General features: G+C 50.5%; 1 protein-coding gene across 1 annotated transcript in view; it reads left to right on the forward strand.

Moving 5' to 3' along the window:
• Positions 1 to 15,715, forward strand: part of CROCC2 (ciliary rootlet coiled-coil, rootletin family member 2) — a 99,639-nt gene that overhangs the window by 22,779 nt on the left and 61,145 nt on the right. Inside the window, 10 exon segments of the mRNA XM_025209284.1 lie at positions 2,989 to 3,162; positions 4,108 to 4,191; positions 5,405 to 5,505; positions 7,244 to 7,409; positions 8,041 to 8,147; positions 8,698 to 8,925; positions 10,544 to 10,640; positions 10,782 to 10,871; positions 12,327 to 12,542; positions 14,431 to 14,630. Of these exon segments, the coding sequence (XP_025065069.1) occupies positions 2,989 to 3,162; positions 4,108 to 4,191; positions 5,405 to 5,505; positions 7,244 to 7,409; positions 8,041 to 8,147; positions 8,698 to 8,925; positions 10,544 to 10,640; positions 10,782 to 10,871; positions 12,327 to 12,542; positions 14,431 to 14,630 (1,463 nt within the window).

Below are 15,715 nucleotides of genomic sequence, written 5' to 3' on the forward strand. Positions count from 1 at the left end.
TAACCCCAGGACTCTTTCCTGCCATGGCAGGGGGTCGGACTTGTTGATCTGCTCAGGTCCCTTCCGACCCTACCAACTATGAAACTATGAAGTGGACAAGCAGGTACGTGGATTCTGTGTGGTTAAACAGCATGTGGCATTCAGACTAGACATGTTCCTAGAGACCTCTCAGCTCAGTCACTGACTTGGTGCTTGGTCTTAGACAAGCCTCTTACCGTCACACTCTACCATGCATGGTATGGACATAGCCATACTTTTTCATTTTTAGTAGAAAACAGAGAAACCAGGGAGAAGGGCCCTGGGGCTCTCCAGGAGAGAAGCACTATCACTAGGGTAGGAATTATTGTCACTGGCACTGGGTTGTGCCTACTACATCCATCTGAAAAACAGCACGTCCTTCCTCTCGCTGAATGCATGGTTATCTGGTTGTAGCCCCATGAGTCAGACCCTGGCCCTCAATGGAAGCCTGCTGGAATGAAGCTGTGCTCCAGTTCCCTCCAGAAAGGGGACTCCAGGAGGAGTTAGTGCCAGCATAGATGGGGTTTTCCCTCCTGCTACAGGAGGGCAGGGAATAGAGTCACCCAGGTATGTGGGCTCCCCTCAAGGGACTCAGCTGGAGCACTGAACAGGGTCTGCACAGATGCAGTGCTACCAGACCACTGCCCAAGAGACAGAGGAGGCAGAGAGGAAGAGCGCTAGTTTGGAAGAGAACAGCTTGGGGGAAGAGCGAAAGCCAGACACCTTCCTCCACAGACCTACATCTTCTTGGCTCCTTCACCCTAATGCCCTGTCTCCCAGGCCAGAGCATCAGGCTGAAAAGTAGGGAGGGAAACGTCCAAGGTTTCAGGTGAGTTATGAAGTTATCCCAGCCTCTAGCACTGATCTTTGAAAACTCTTGGCGCTCTGGTGTAGTGCCCGAAGACTGGAAGAAGGCCAATGTGGTGCCTATCTTCAAGAAAGGGAGGAAAATGGATCCAGCTAACTATAGTCCCATTAGCCTGACTTCTATCCCAGGGAAGATCTTAGAAAAGTTTATTAAAGAGGCCATCCTTAATGGACTGGCCGATGCCAACATCTTAAGGGATAGCCAGCACGGGTTTGTTGCGGGTAGGTCTTGCTTGACCAATCTCATTTCCTTCTACGACCAGGTGACCTATCACCTGGACAAGGGAGAAGAGATTGATGTCATATATCTTGACTTCAAAAAAGCCTTCGATCTGGTATCCCATGATCAAAGGTCTGGAAGCTGTGGACTAAGATAAATAGGCCAGTCTAATACAGTTAGTAAATGGTAATGCAATTCAGACAAAAATACAGATGAGAGGAATAATGAATTCCCTCTTGGAATTCACAAAGGGCTCAACTGTAATTCACCATAAGCACCTATACAGAGAAAAAGGTGTTTAAGCCTGTGTGTAGATGAAATGAGGGGCGTGTGCGCAAGACGTTTAAAGCAGGTTAAATGATTCCGCACCACTATAATGGTGTTGGTGTTGCATGTGGCGACGGCATATTGCGCAGTAATTCCAGCTGCTGTAGCAAATTCAGTGGCATAATGTGCCTTGGGATGTGATTTAATGTGACTTAAATGACTTGCGATGTAGCAAACTGAAACTCCTTGGAGTTGTGGAGTTTTCTCAAGCAAATCCCGGGACGTCATTCTCCCCCTGTACTTGGCCTTAGTGAGGCCGCAGCTGGAGTACTGTGTCCAGTTTTGGGCTCCACAATTCAAAAAGGATGTGGAGAAGCTTGAGAGAGTCCAGAGAAGAGCCACGTGCATGATCAGAGGTCAGGGAAGCAGACCCTACGATGACAGGCTGAGAGCCCTGGGGCTCTTTAGCCTGGAAAAGCGCAGGCTCAGGGGTGATCTGATGGCCACCTATAAGTTTATCAGGGGTGACCACCAGTATCTGGGGGAACATTTGTTCACCAGAGCGCCCCAAGGGATGACGACTAGGTTGAATGGTCATAAACTACTGCAAGACGGTTTCAGGCTGGACATAAGGAAGAATTTCTTTACTGTCCGAGCCCCCAAGGTCTGGAACAGCCTGCCACCAGAGGTGGTTCAAGCGCCTACATTGAACACCTTCAAGAACAAACTGGATGCTCATCTTCCTGGGATCCTATGACCCCAGCTGACTTCCTGCCCTTTGGGCAGGGGGCTGGACTCGATGATCTTCCGAGGTCCCTTCCAGCCCTAATGTCTATGAAATCTATGAAATCTATGAAATGAGATCCTGTGTACACAGACTTGTTATTACCTGTTTAGGAAATACTGTCATGGCTGAGTACAAGGCAGGGGACAGATCCAGGAGTCAGAGCCATTGGCCATGCTGAGCACAGGGCTGCTGCTTCCCAGCCCCTCCTTCTCAAATCAGCTTGAAAGAGTCCAAAGGAGAGCCACATGCACCATTAGAGGTCAAGAGAACAGGCCTTATGAGGAGAGGCTGTGGGGCATGGGACTCTTCAGCCTGGAGAAGCGAAGGCTCAGGGGTGACTTGGTGGCAGCCTTTAAGTATACAAGGGGTGTGCATCAAGAACTGGGAGAACATCTGTTCACCAGGGCACTCCAAGGGAAGACAAGGTCTAATGGTCACAAGATGCTGGAAGACCATTTTAGACATAAGGAAAAACTTCTTTACTGTCCAAGTCTCCAGAATCTGGAAAAGACTCCCCCCAGAGGTGGTGCAAGCACCTACTCTGGATACCTTTAAGAAATGCTTGGATGCTTAACTTGCTGAGGTGATCTGACCCCAGCTGACTTCCTGCCCCTGGGGCAGGGGGATGGGCCCAATGATCTCATGAGGTCCCTTCCAGCCCTAATGTCTATGAAATCGATGAAATCAGTTTGGCTGCAGCCTGTAGTCATCCCGTGTGCTCCCACCCTCATTTAGCATCTGCCTAGGTCCCTCTATCCTGCAGCAGCTCCTCGGTGCCCCCTTGCTCTGCTGCTCAGATATTGGGGTTGGGGGGGCTCTGTTTTTCCAGCTGGAGAGGGCACTGCACGTGGAAGCAGCCCAGCGTGAGGGGGATGGCAGCCCCGCACTTGCAGAGCTGAGGCGGAAATTTGAGAATGATGAGAAGGCCTACAGGTGCAAGCTGCAGGCCTACCAGGACGGGCAGCAGCGCCAGGCCCAGCTGGTCCAGAAGCTGCAAAACAAGGTGGGAGCCCTTCCCATATGAGTCTCACCAAGGGCAGGGGCCAGGGGGAGGCACCAGCCTTTCCTCAGCAAGCTGGTGTGGCTCAGGGTAACAGCCCTGACAACAGTGGGGCTGCACTAACTAAGTCCTGCTGAGGATTTGGGCCCTCCATGTGCCGCAAGGCATGATCTGTTCCTAGTCTGATCTCAGCCACTGGCACATGTCAGGCAGAGCGCTGACATCTGATCCTCTGCAGCAGTGGGAGGCAGGCTGCCTGCAGGGTGCTGTCCCTGGATAGCAACACTAACAGAGTCCCCCTGACTGTGTATGGTTCCTGACTTGTTGGACAGACTGAGTTTGCCTGGCATCCTGTTTGGCCAAGCAAATGAAAGAGGAGGATGTCCTTGTCCAAAGCCCTGCACAACAGGAGGGATGATTCTTCTCAGCCCTGTGGGCACTGTAAGATGAAGGAGCACAAGAATGTATATTTCTGTCACAACAGAGTGTTTGCAAGGCAACAACAGCTAGGCCACCAATACAAAGGCATGGCAGCTTATGCCACACCTGGAGGCTCATAAAGAGGGTCTGGATCATCCCAAGCTGCTGCTTGCATCTGCTGGGGGCCAGCTACATGTTTTACTAGGGGCCTTATCCAAGGCCAAGGACAGTCAGTGGGAAGAGTCCTGTTGATTTCAGTGGGCATCAGATCTGCCACTTTATCATCTATACTGGCACCGATAGAGAGGAAGCCTGTGGGGGAAAACATTCAAAACTCCATGTTCTTTAGGAACCTAAGCCCTATGGAGTGACTTTGGCAGTTTTACCACTGATGTATGCCTTCAGTGATTCGGGTTTCTCTCTCCCTTCTCTTTTCTCCTGCTTGTCTTCTTTTTTCATTCTCTTTTCCTAACTCCCTTCTTGCCCCTTCCCCCATTTCCCATCACCCTTTTTTGTTTCTCGGCCTAGGTTCTTCAGTACAAGAAAAGATGCGGGGACCTACAGCAGCAGCTGCTGGAGAAAACATCTGAATCCGAGCATCAAAAACATCTGGTCAGTACAGATTTTGTTATCCTGGCAAGGCTGAGGCATCATACAATGAGGCATGCAATGCTTTTACTCTTGATTTTGTGAGCAATTTACATATTAGTATCCCATCATGCCCTGAGTGCTTAATTGCAGCATTGCTTTGGCAGTCTGCCTAACCTCGTAAAATAACTGTTGCAAATAGACCCCTGTGTATTCTTCTGTTAATAAAAGTGCATATAATTGAAATGGTTCTATTTGGCCTTCCAAGTAGCCTGGTTGTGTTGTATAACACATGGCTCTCATAGGCAGCTGGTCACTTCAGTTTGCAAAGCGCTCTGAGCAAACAGCTCCAGCATCTCATAGCCATGCAGAACAGGTGATGAGGGGGCTTCAGCAGAGTTTAAAAGTCATGTGGGATACAGCACTTGGGATCCAGAGGAGAAAGGAGTGGTAATGCATGGAAGAAAGCATGCAGTGAGAACACTGGACTCTGTAACTCAGCTCACTGTTCCCCAAAGCGGGCACTGCGGGATGGGACTGTTCTCAGCTCTGTTTTGGTATCTGGTCTTTTCTGCAGGGAGGAAAGGGAGAGCAGCAAAGATCTGTAGTGGCCAGTGCATACACAGGCCCCTGGCAGATTGGGGGTTGGAATTGGTCTGTCCTCCCTGTTGGAAAGTGAGGAATAAGTTCCAGTGCCCAGGTAACGTGACAGCTTTAGTTCCCAATGACAGCTTTGACAGCAAACTGGGGTGCTACTCTACCCACATAGGGTGTCCTGGGCCAAATTCCCCCCAAATGTAAATTGGCTTAGCTTTGCTGATTTGTCTAGGGAAGTGCTGAGGATCTGGCCCTCTGGAACTGGGACTACTTGCATCTTTAGGGAGAAAAGAACCCTGTGTAAGTTGTTCTGCCTTCTCCCTGAAGCCCTAGTAGCAGACTATCCACAGTGGTCCAGTAGGTTTCCAAGTACAGTACTGCTCCAACCCATGTCAGACACAGTCTGCTAGGAAAAGCCCTTGGCTATATAAGGACCAGACCTGGCCCATTTCTGTGCTCCATGGAGTGGTCTTTGGTGGTCAAAAATGCCAGTTATTTTCCATGTATCTGTCAGTTAATGCCCATTAGTCAATTGTTCTGCCCATCCTGTGTGAAGTTTCCTGTCTCCTTGGGGCTGTCCTGCCTCTTCGGAAATATGCTCAACTTACCTAGCTGTTCCTCTCTTTTCTCCCATTTGCAGACACGGCTGGAGTCTACAACATCCCTCCTGTGCCACTCAGAGCATGACTATGGTACCGACTTGGAGAGCACCCTGACCCGCCTGGAGGAAGAGCAGCAGAGGTGAGTCTGCGGTCCCCAGGGCACCACAGGCTGGCTTTTGTCATCCCTCTCACTAGGAGGGGAAGGAGGTGACACAACACTGGAACAATGCCCATAATTGGATGTAACTTGCCATCAGATGGTAACAACGTGCAGTTGATTCAAGCCTGAGCCAGTTTTGAACCAGTCACCCAAAGGCAACAGGCTCTGTATCCTATTAGCAGCCTTCAAAACTTCACAGCCATAAGCCCAGCTTTGGTAACCAGGTGTACAGCCTGTTTCCAGTTCCAGATCCCAGGCACCTTAACCCTTGGTTCTCAGCCTTTCACCAAGGTGCTGCACATGGCCAATAGGTGCTTTTGCCTGCTTTCACCCTTCTGCTTCCCTACAAAGAGCCAAAGGGCAAATGAAATGATGGCCATTTTGTGTGACCCATCCAGGCTGTACATACCCCATGTCCACAAAGTGGGGCCTCAGTTGTGCTGCTGAAGAGATAGGCCCTGCCTACCCACTCCCACTCACCACATATCTGTCCCCCACAAGCCCATGATCCCTCTTGCGCACACCAGAAACCCAGGTTTGGAGCATGGGTGCTGGCCTGCTGGGACACCTCCCTGAGCATCCTCACCACTTCTAGGCCTTGTGGATACAGAATGGGAGCAGGTATGTGCCCTGTGCCCTGCACTGGCTGCCTACAGGTATCTGGCAGGACTCCAGGGCATTGGTTTGCAGCTTCTCACACTGTACTGCCACACTTGGGATGTGCAGGATTGCTCCCGGTGGAGCTTACCTGGTGGGGAGCTGCTAGCTAAGAATCTAGCCCTCACTTCTGGAATGTGCTTTCTCCATGGTCCTCTGGGGTTGTGAGCCTCTCAGGCCTGCAGCAAGGCTGGCATCCTTTCCCAGGTCCTGGGGGAAGAGGCTGTCTCTTTCCAACAACAGGTTGTAGCTCATCAAAGAGACAGGAGTGGGCTTGGGACAGGAATCCCTGGGTGAAATCCCATAGCCTGGGTCTGCGGGAGGTCAGAACAGACAATCACAACAGTCTACTCTGGCCATCACATCTACAGATGCAGACAGTTGGGATGCAGCTTCCTGATGTAAGCCGGGGGCCCTAATGGCAGGTTATTATTTGAGCTGTGGACTCTCCTTTTCATTATCTTGGTGGTGTAATTTTTTTGCATATGTGCCTGGACCATGTGCATGTGGTTTGGATGTAGCCCAAAAGAGTTAATAAGTGTAAATAAATGGGGCTGCTCATTTCCTACCTCAAGCACTGGGTGTTGATGTTCAGACAGTGCTTTGAACATTGCAGCACTCTATAATATTGCTCAGTGTTCTTGGTGCCTGGTGTCCACTGGCCTTGCTGGCTGTCAGGCTGAATTCACAGGAAGTACCACAAGCACCATATTTAGTGCAGGGGTTGGAGGACTTCACAGCTGTGCCCCAGACCACAGCAATCTCCACTCTGGTGAGTGGATTTCCCAGAATCCAAACCAGGAGACCAGATTCTCTCTTTCCCAAAATAGAAAGCTCCTCACAAGCCTGGGGTAAACTTGATTGTCAGGGGTAGGGTAAATTCAAGAGGAGGGAAGCTTGGAGACTGAGAGCCAATCTTGGGGTGTCCCAAGGAGAGCCAAGGCAGAGAGGGGTTCCAAGGGCCTTGCTGGAGCAGTGTGAGGAGCCCAAGGCTGGCTACTGCCTAGCACAGGGACTGGGACAGATGGGAATACTAGTGTCTGGATCATTTGCCTCCTAGGAGCACCAGCCTCTCCCAGCTGAACACCTTGCTGCGGGAACAGCTGGACCAGATGAAATCCTCCAACCAGCGGCTGGCAGGAGAGCTGGAGAGGGCGATGGCAGATGTGCACTGGCTGAAAGGCGAGCTGGAGCGGAAGGAGTCCCAGTGGTGCCACAGTAGAGAGGTAAATCCCTCCCCTTCATAGCCTGTTTTATTGTTGGCTGCAATGGAGCCAGGTGGATTCACACCAGTGGGGACGCTGGCCCACTGACACCAATGGGGTTACGCCAGTTGGCACTGACTGGTAGCCTTGCCCATTGACACCAAGGCATTTACACTGATTTGCACCAGTTGGGCAGCTGACCCTTTATTGTCATGTTCCCTCCTAGTGTCCTGAGATTTTAAGCAACAGCTGGGAGGGCCAAAACAGCACCTGTTAGGGGGTCAGCAGCTGAGGCCTCAGGGTTCCATCTAAACGTCTTTAAGAATGACTTGGATGGGGCACATGGTATCTGTAGATGACACAGTGTTACTTAGCTCAGTCAGAACCAAAAAGGATGGTAAGGAATGGCAGAAAGACTGGGGGTTGCTGGGAGAATGGGCAGTGATGTGTCAGTTGAAGAGTATTGCTGTGGGAGGTGGGAAAAATTTAATCTACTCCCACACTTAGCCAGGGTCTGAATTAGCTGTTTCACCTCAGGAAAGGAGGCTGGGTATCTCTACAGACCATTTCACAGGGACTTTTATTTTTGCATTCCCCTTGGGCTTCCTGCTGGCCTCCATCCACTGGTCACATCCTGCTCTTGCTTTCTCAGAGCTACGGCACATACCTGAGCCATGAGCACAGTGGAATCCTCCTACTCTGGCGCCAGGCAGCCACATTGCGCAGCAATTTTGCAGAGCTGCAGGCGACGGCAGAGAGGTGGGTACTACCTGCATCAGGGGCTACTTGGAGAGACCTTCTGAAGGCCCTTTGTCAGAGAGGTCTGGATGCACTGAGCTCAGAGAGCCCAGCCTCCCAGTACCATGGCCCTATTTGGAGTCCATTTTAGTGGGGACACAAATCTGGCCTGGGCTTTGGCTAGAAATGTGTTGGCTAATCACAGCAGCATTAGTTCCATGCAGGTAGAGGGCTCCTTGATCTTCTGGTTTCTGCTGGAGGAGTCAGAAGGGGCATGTGCTCACTTGGACAGGTCTCTGCAGTAACTACACCCTCCACCACAGGGAGGATCAGGATCCCCAAAGAAGGCATGGATTTATAAAGGAGAATAAATTATTCTGTGGTATGGGGCTGATGATGGCAGCTTGGAGGAGGCTGCCATAGCTAGTGTCCTGGTGGCACAGCAGGCTTTGTGGGGAGGAAACTAAGGCAGCCGGGGGCTGGGAGCACCAGGAGGGCTTTGAAATGTTGCTGGGTAAAACTGCAGGGATTTCAGCGTGGCTTTTCACGCAAGGGAATTTCTCATTGCCAGAGGCCTGACTGAGGCCAAGATGGACATGGCAAGGACTGCACGCCGCCTCCAGACTGCCTGCCTGAACCTGGACTCAAATCTGCGCCTATCTGAGAACAGTGCTGCCTGCTCACTGGAGAAACAGGCATTGCAGGGGGCACGGCTGGAGCAGCAGCTCCGGGAGAAGGTCCGGGAGATGATCCAGCTCCAGAGCCGCTGGGATGGAGAAAAAGTAGAGCTGAACTCCAGGTGAAAATGACAGCAACCCTAGTGAGGCAACAGGATGATCTGTGGAAAGGTCACCAAAGCTGGTAGCCTGATGCCTCCAACAGGGGCCAGGCACCATGTCCCTGACTTTGCCTTTGGGGTCAAAGGACATGAAGAGCTTTCTTGTCAACTGAGGTAAATTGGCATAATTCCTGTAAAACCAAAGGCTCAGCTAGTGTGAAGCCAGAGATACTAAGTGGATTATACTGATTTATACCACCTGAGAGTCTGAGCATAAAAAGCAAAACTCCTCCTACTTCATGAAAACAGTAAAACTGAAGGAGCATTGTGGGTCCAAACTGGTGCACTGTGGGTCAGTCCACAACTGAACGTATATAGTGAGCTGTACTTTCAATTTAAACCAAAATTAAGCAAGAAACCTCCATCAATCTTATTGTTTTGGAGAAGACACACTGCTTAAAACAGAAAATGGGGGAATGCAGCTCTCTGTGCTGTGGATGGTGTCCTGGTCAGGTGGAGCAAGGGTGCCAGGAGTGGCACAGGCCACATTCTGGATGGTGTGGTGATATTGTTGGCCAGTCTGTGGCTGCTCAGATGTGCCCTTCACTGTATCCATCATGTAAGCCTTAAGATCCATTGTGGGGGATTAATGAAAAGCTGTTGTCTCATCACCTCCTGGGTTGGGAAGTTCTGGGGCTCTGAGATGGACTTTGGGCTCCACTGTCTTGCCCAGCTTGTTGTGGATGAATAAAGCTATCAATTCCAGCTCAGAAGGAGACAGCCGCAAAAAGATGAAACCCCTGAAAGTATTTTCTGAGAGGCCCCAAACACGCCAAATCCATAGAACAGAACCAAAAGCCACAAGTGACCCGGAGGCAGAGACCTCTTCTGACTGGGGAGCCAGAGAAGTGAGCAGTAGATGGGTCAAGACTGGGAACTTGGACAGATCTAAGTGGGAAGGACTCAGATTGGAGACCCATAGGCCACTGGAGACCCATGGCCCAGACTGGAGACTCCTGCAGTCAACCCCCCTGCCTGGGTGGGACCCACCTCCAACAAAGTGCAGATTTGGGCTCTTGGCATCCAAATTCCCCTCCTGCCCTCATCCAGGCAGCCCCAGGTTCCCTTGCACAGAGAAAGAGCAGGGAGGGTGATAGTAGCAGCCCATTCCTCATCTGTGGCTGCTCTGAGTCTGAAGAACTGGCTAGAAAAATAAGTCTGGGAACCCCACAAAGGATTTATCACATCATTGCACGTTATTTCTGGGAATGATGAAAGCATTACCCTGCAAATAGCAAGCCAAGGCCCAGAAGACTGCTGTTTACAAGAGCTGCAAGTCCGTGACTCATTTCCCTACTGTCAGGCTCCTTGTCCCACCCTCTCCCCCTCCTGGCTTTGGGCCCCGTTTCTATAGGGTTAGCACCTTTGAAATGCAGTGTGTCAGGTGTCTGTGTCATCTGGCTCCTCACAGCCAGAGTGTGCGTATAGCGCTCCCCTGGTACTATCAAGACTTGTTCTTCCTTTGTACTTTCCCCAAAGGTCCTGAAGGGTGTTCAGGAAATGTTTCCTCATCCACTAATCCCTGGTCCTGTCTTCCTCCTGATGAACCTGCTGTCTGTGCCTGGCTTGTGTCTTTCAGGATAACAGAGCTGAGTGTTTTGGCAGAGGAACTTAAAGACAAGAATGCAAAGAAAGAGAAGACCATCTCTGCCCTAAAACTGGATATTCAGAAACTGGTACACGAATCCAGAAACTCCTCTCTCTCAGTCAGTCCCTCAGTCACCCACTGAAAAACACACACACACACACACACACACACACTTTCTCTGATCTTTCCTCATGTTCATCACTAAGAAAGCACTTATCTTTGAATGTAGGAAGCTGCTAAAACTGGAGACCTGCTGGAGGTGAAGGACCTGAAAGGCGAAAGTGAATCGCTTCAACGAATCTTGAACAGCATCACTCAGGTGTGCTCCCTAGTAGAGAGGAGGAATAAGTTTGTGGTTAGAGAACTAGGGCATGGATCTGTGACTCAGACTGCCCGTGTGACCTTGGCCTAGTCACTTAGCTGCTCTGTGGGTGCATCTACACAAGATGCTATGTCGCTATATGAACAAGCTGTGGCGATGTAGCTCATCACTTTGGCAATGTAGCATCAGTGGGCACTAACCATGATGCCAACATTACTGTGTAGTAGCAATGAGCTATGAGCTTGTTGCTACTGCATAGTAGGGTCAGAAACAACCCTTGCGCTGCCAGGACTGTGCAGTAATGTCAGTTATTGAGCAGTCATTTAGTACTTGCTAAAGTAAATACAAAATAACTGTGCAGTAACAACTGTGCAGTTGGGCACACATGTAGATGCACCCAGTGTCTCACATCTCAAGCTGTAAACTGAGAATTATAGCCCTTCCTAACTTCCAGGGGCATCATAAAGATAAACACATTTAAATTGTGAGGCACCATGGTAATGAGGGCTATATAAATCAGACACACAACAGAATCCAGTCAGAGGCTCTTAGGAAGATGCCTCTCACTTGGTAATAGCTTTAATGTGGTAATTTATGCCATACAGCTTGATAGTGGGAACTTGACAACTAACTATACAGAAAGCAAACAAGAATGTTAGTCGTAGAAGATATTTTCCTGTGTGAGAGTTAAGAGCGAGTGTGTCACAGAAGGGAGTGGGGCAGGGCTGAGAAAGTCTACGTTGCTTTTATGGGACATGTTCTCATAAGGCTTGTGTCAATGAGAAGTTAATCAGCATGTGCCAGTTGGTACTCAACTGGTGCTGCTATAAAACAAATGTAGGCATGCAGCCCTGCCACTGCTCTTCTCACTTTTATTGTTGTCAGTTGCCTTCCTATTGGGGTCATTTGTTTTTGTCAGCAGAGGCCCTGATTCAATAAAGGACATCTCTGAGCATGTGTGGAACTCCCACTGATTGCAGTAGGGCTAGAATACTTAACTGGATTGGGTTCATTGGACTGAAACCCCTGCATGGGGGGCAGTCTCAGCTGAAAGAGCAATCTGTAGAAACCTGGCAGGTGGGCAGGGGGACCCAAAAGTTAGAGCGCAGGGCTGGTATGATAATATATGCAGTGACCTTGTGCATGTCAAGTGGTGCACCTCACTGATCACTGCTAGACCTCTCCCCTGCCCAAGGCAGGCAAGCAGACATGGAGGTGCTTGGCAGATCTGTGCATCAGACCCTGAGATAGCAGTGGGGCTGTTTAGGGGGAAGAGCATATGAATCAAGACAGTGGAGCTGAGGGCACAGTGCTGGATCAGGGTAAATTCACCATGCAGACAAGGCCTGAGGCAGTCATGTTAGTGCCTATAGCGTCAGAGGAGCAGAGGAGGCTGCTGGTGGTTGCCATATTTGGGAAGCACTGCCTTTGCTCACTGGATTCTCTCCCTAGCTGGCTCTGGCTGATGCAGAGAGTGCAGGACCCCTCTCACCGGGCAGCTTAAGGGTAATGGTCGAAGAAGACCTTGGCAGACCACGCTCCCCTTTGCACTCCAGCTCCCCACAGCGCCGGCGGGTATCGCCATCCCATGTGTCCTCCCCATTGCGCCAGGACACAGTCCTGCAGGCCGTGCAGGGTGCCCTTCAGAAGCGGCAGCAGCGCGAGCAGGTAAGGGCCTGAAGCCCCTGGTGCTCCCCCTGGTTCGGAGCAGGGCTGACCTCCAAGGGGCAGATTTCCCTGGGAAGCAAAGTGATGGCCCCTCCTCCAGCTGAGCATTGCATGTCACAGGGTCTGCAGAGCACAGGCGCAGCCAGCCTGTTTGGTACTATGCCAGCCATGGGGGTGGGGAGCAGGATCTACCGTCAGAAGAAAAGCAAGCCACACACGCACATACTGCACTACATGAATTGCTCAGCTGTAGCTGAGTAGGGTGAGGTGGAGACCCAGGAGACCTGGCTTCCATTGCTGGCTCTGCCACTTGCCTGCTAGGTGACATGGGATATATTGTTTCCCTTCCCTGTACCCTAGTTCCCCTCCCAGGAAATGGAGAGCATGGGGTTGTCCTCCTCTGAGGCTGTATAAAACAGACCTGACAGGCTAACAGGGTGAACTGAGAGAGAAGACAAGGAACAGTCCAAAGGAGAGAGCATGAAACAAAGAAGGGGAAGGAAAGGCCAGACCCAGGACATTGCAGCTCTGGGGAGAGGGGCAAGGAGGTTTCAGCTGAAGTAGACCAGACGCCATACTTACAGCTACCCAACATGAGGGTCCTGTCACCAGCGGAGGTGGTGGGAGACCAGCAAACTGCATAAGCCTCTGATGTGCACGCCCAGGCCTGTTGTTTTGGAGCCTGTTCTGAAAACTCCCAGCAGGGCTGTCTACCCCAGTGCAAGTGCTCAGTGTTACTACATGGAGGGCATGAGTCAGAAGCTCAGCCCCCATCCCTTGGTGGCTGGGAAGCACTCAGCCAGTGTTTCAGCTTCCTAAGACAGAAGGACAGTGGTCTGAGTGCTGGGCCTGGTAGGGCAGGAGTTGGAATTGGCAGGGATCTGTGGGAACTCAGTAATGCTGAGAGCAACTCTCAGAATGCCCTAACGAGAAGACCTTCAATGCAGCTCATTGTTTGGGCATCAATAGTGTCCCAGGTTTGCAGTAGGCTTCTAGACATCCCTCAGAGGGGAAGAGCCCCAGCTATTAGCTCAGTCTGGGGGCAGAGCCACAGGCAGCAGATTCACAGAAGTTTAGGACTGGAAGGGACCTCGTGAGATCATTGGGTCCAGTCCCCCTGCTCTGGGTAGGAAAGACTGTTGGGGTCAAATAACTCCATCAAGGTATACATCCAGTCTCCTTTTAAAGATCTCCAGGGTAGGTGCCTGTACCACCCCCACTGGGAGTCTATTCCAGAGTCTGGTCACACAAACCATAAAGAATTTTTTCCTTATATCCAGTCTGAAAACTTCTTCTAGGAGTGTATGACTGTTGCTACTGGTTTTCCCCTGGGGTGCTTTGGTGAATAGTTGTTTGCCTATCCCCTGATGCTCTCCCCTGATATATTTATAAGTTGCCACCAAATCCCCCCAAAGTTTTCTCTTTTTTAGGCTGAACAGTCCCATATCTGTAAGCCTTTCCTCATATGGATTGCTCTTCAGGCTTCTAATCATATGAGTGGCTCTTCTTTGGACTCTCTCAAGCTTCTTCACATCCTTCTTGAAGTGTGGTGCCCAGAACTGGACTCAGTACTCCAGCTGCAGCCTCACCAATGCCAAGTAGAGCAGGAGAATAACTTCCTTAGTTTAGTTTGAGATGCATTGGTTGATGCATACCAGCATATTGTTTGTTCTGCTGACTGTAGCATCACACTGGTGGCTCATATTCCTTTTATGGTCAATTATGATCCATAGGTCTCTTTTGGACGTGGTCCTACCTAGCACCCATGGGCATGCAAAGTCACTGCATCCCTCTTCCCCCTCAGCAGCTCTGGCCCTCTGTGGCAGGTTAGCAGGGTATGACATGCACTTGCATTTTGTACCACATTTATTTCTCTCTGTCTGGCCAGGAGCTGCGTTTACAGCTGGAGTCTGCCCGGGACATGCTAGGGGCTGGCAGGAAGCAGCTGTTCGACTGCCAACAAGAGGCACAGGTGGCAGAGCAACGACTGAAGGAGAAGAGGCAGGAGCAGGAGGAGCTGACAGGAGCCCTAGAAGACTGCAGAAGGGATCTGCAGCACTACAAAGCCTCTGCAGAGATTCTTGGCAGGTGAGCATGGCAGCAGAGATCCACCATGCCCTGGAGTGATGTCCCTCAGGCCAGAGTCACTCCCTCAAGCTCAAAAACATGCCAAGCCATGCTGGGCAAGGTATTGCTCTATAGTTCTGTGTCAGGTGAGAGTCCCTACAGCACTCAACCCCTGAGGTCTCAGCCCGAGTGAGAGGGACTGCCCATCCCACCAATCTCCAGCTTCTTGACCTCCCTCGATCAGAGCTTGTGGTGATGTTTTGACAGAGCTGGGCAGCATTTTTCATTCCAAATCTTTTTACTGACAGTCTCCCTCCCCTCCTTCCCCAAGAGATGTACATTCATAGTGATTTTTTATTTTTGGGATGAAAAATGAAATTTGAAAAACTTTTAAAGATGTTTTTTCTCCCATTTTCTCTCCCCTGTTTTTCTTTCCCCCCTCCCCTTATTCATTAAAAAGATAGGGAAAAAGGGAAAATGAGATGGGGGAAAAAAATCTCAAAAAGAAAACCTCAGTTTCCTTTTTCAAAAACCAGGACAGATTTCAGAGTTTGTCTTATTTCTCTAGAAAAGGAAAATGTCACAAATATTTGTCAAGCCCACTTCTCAGCTTCCATTTTTGACCAGCTCTCCATATGAACAAGATATGGGTAGCAAGACACTATGGTGCATATAGGAGGGTACCAGGGGCTAGACAGAGAGGAACATGCAGTCTGGTTTTCTGTTCACCTCAGCAGTCTGAGGGGCAACCTGTCCTGGGGCTGTGGACTCCAGATGTGACTGCACCAAATGTTGGGCTCTCATAGACACTACTACCCACCTGTGCTCTGCTCACCAGCCTGTGTGGGAAAGCCCCAAGCAGTTATGCCATGGAGCCTCCATATGGAAGGAACAAACTGCCTGAACCATTGGCATTTCAGAGTTGCCCTTTCTAGAAACTCTTTTTTAGGTCCTCAGCAATGTTGCAATATTAAACCAAGATCACCAGAATGTTTATGTTCTTTGTTCCTGCTGGCCGTGACTCCTCGCTGGGGCTGGGTTTTGGTATAGCTGAAGCTCTGCTGGGATTCCTTCTTCTGAGGGGACACTTCTGGCCTTTGTGATGC

Source organism: Alligator sinensis, unplaced genomic scaffold (assembly GCF_000455745.1).
Source record: "Alligator sinensis unplaced genomic scaffold, ASM45574v1 scaffold237_1, whole genome shotgun sequence".
Taxonomy (NCBI): domain Eukaryota; kingdom Metazoa; phylum Chordata; order Crocodylia; family Alligatoridae; genus Alligator; species Alligator sinensis.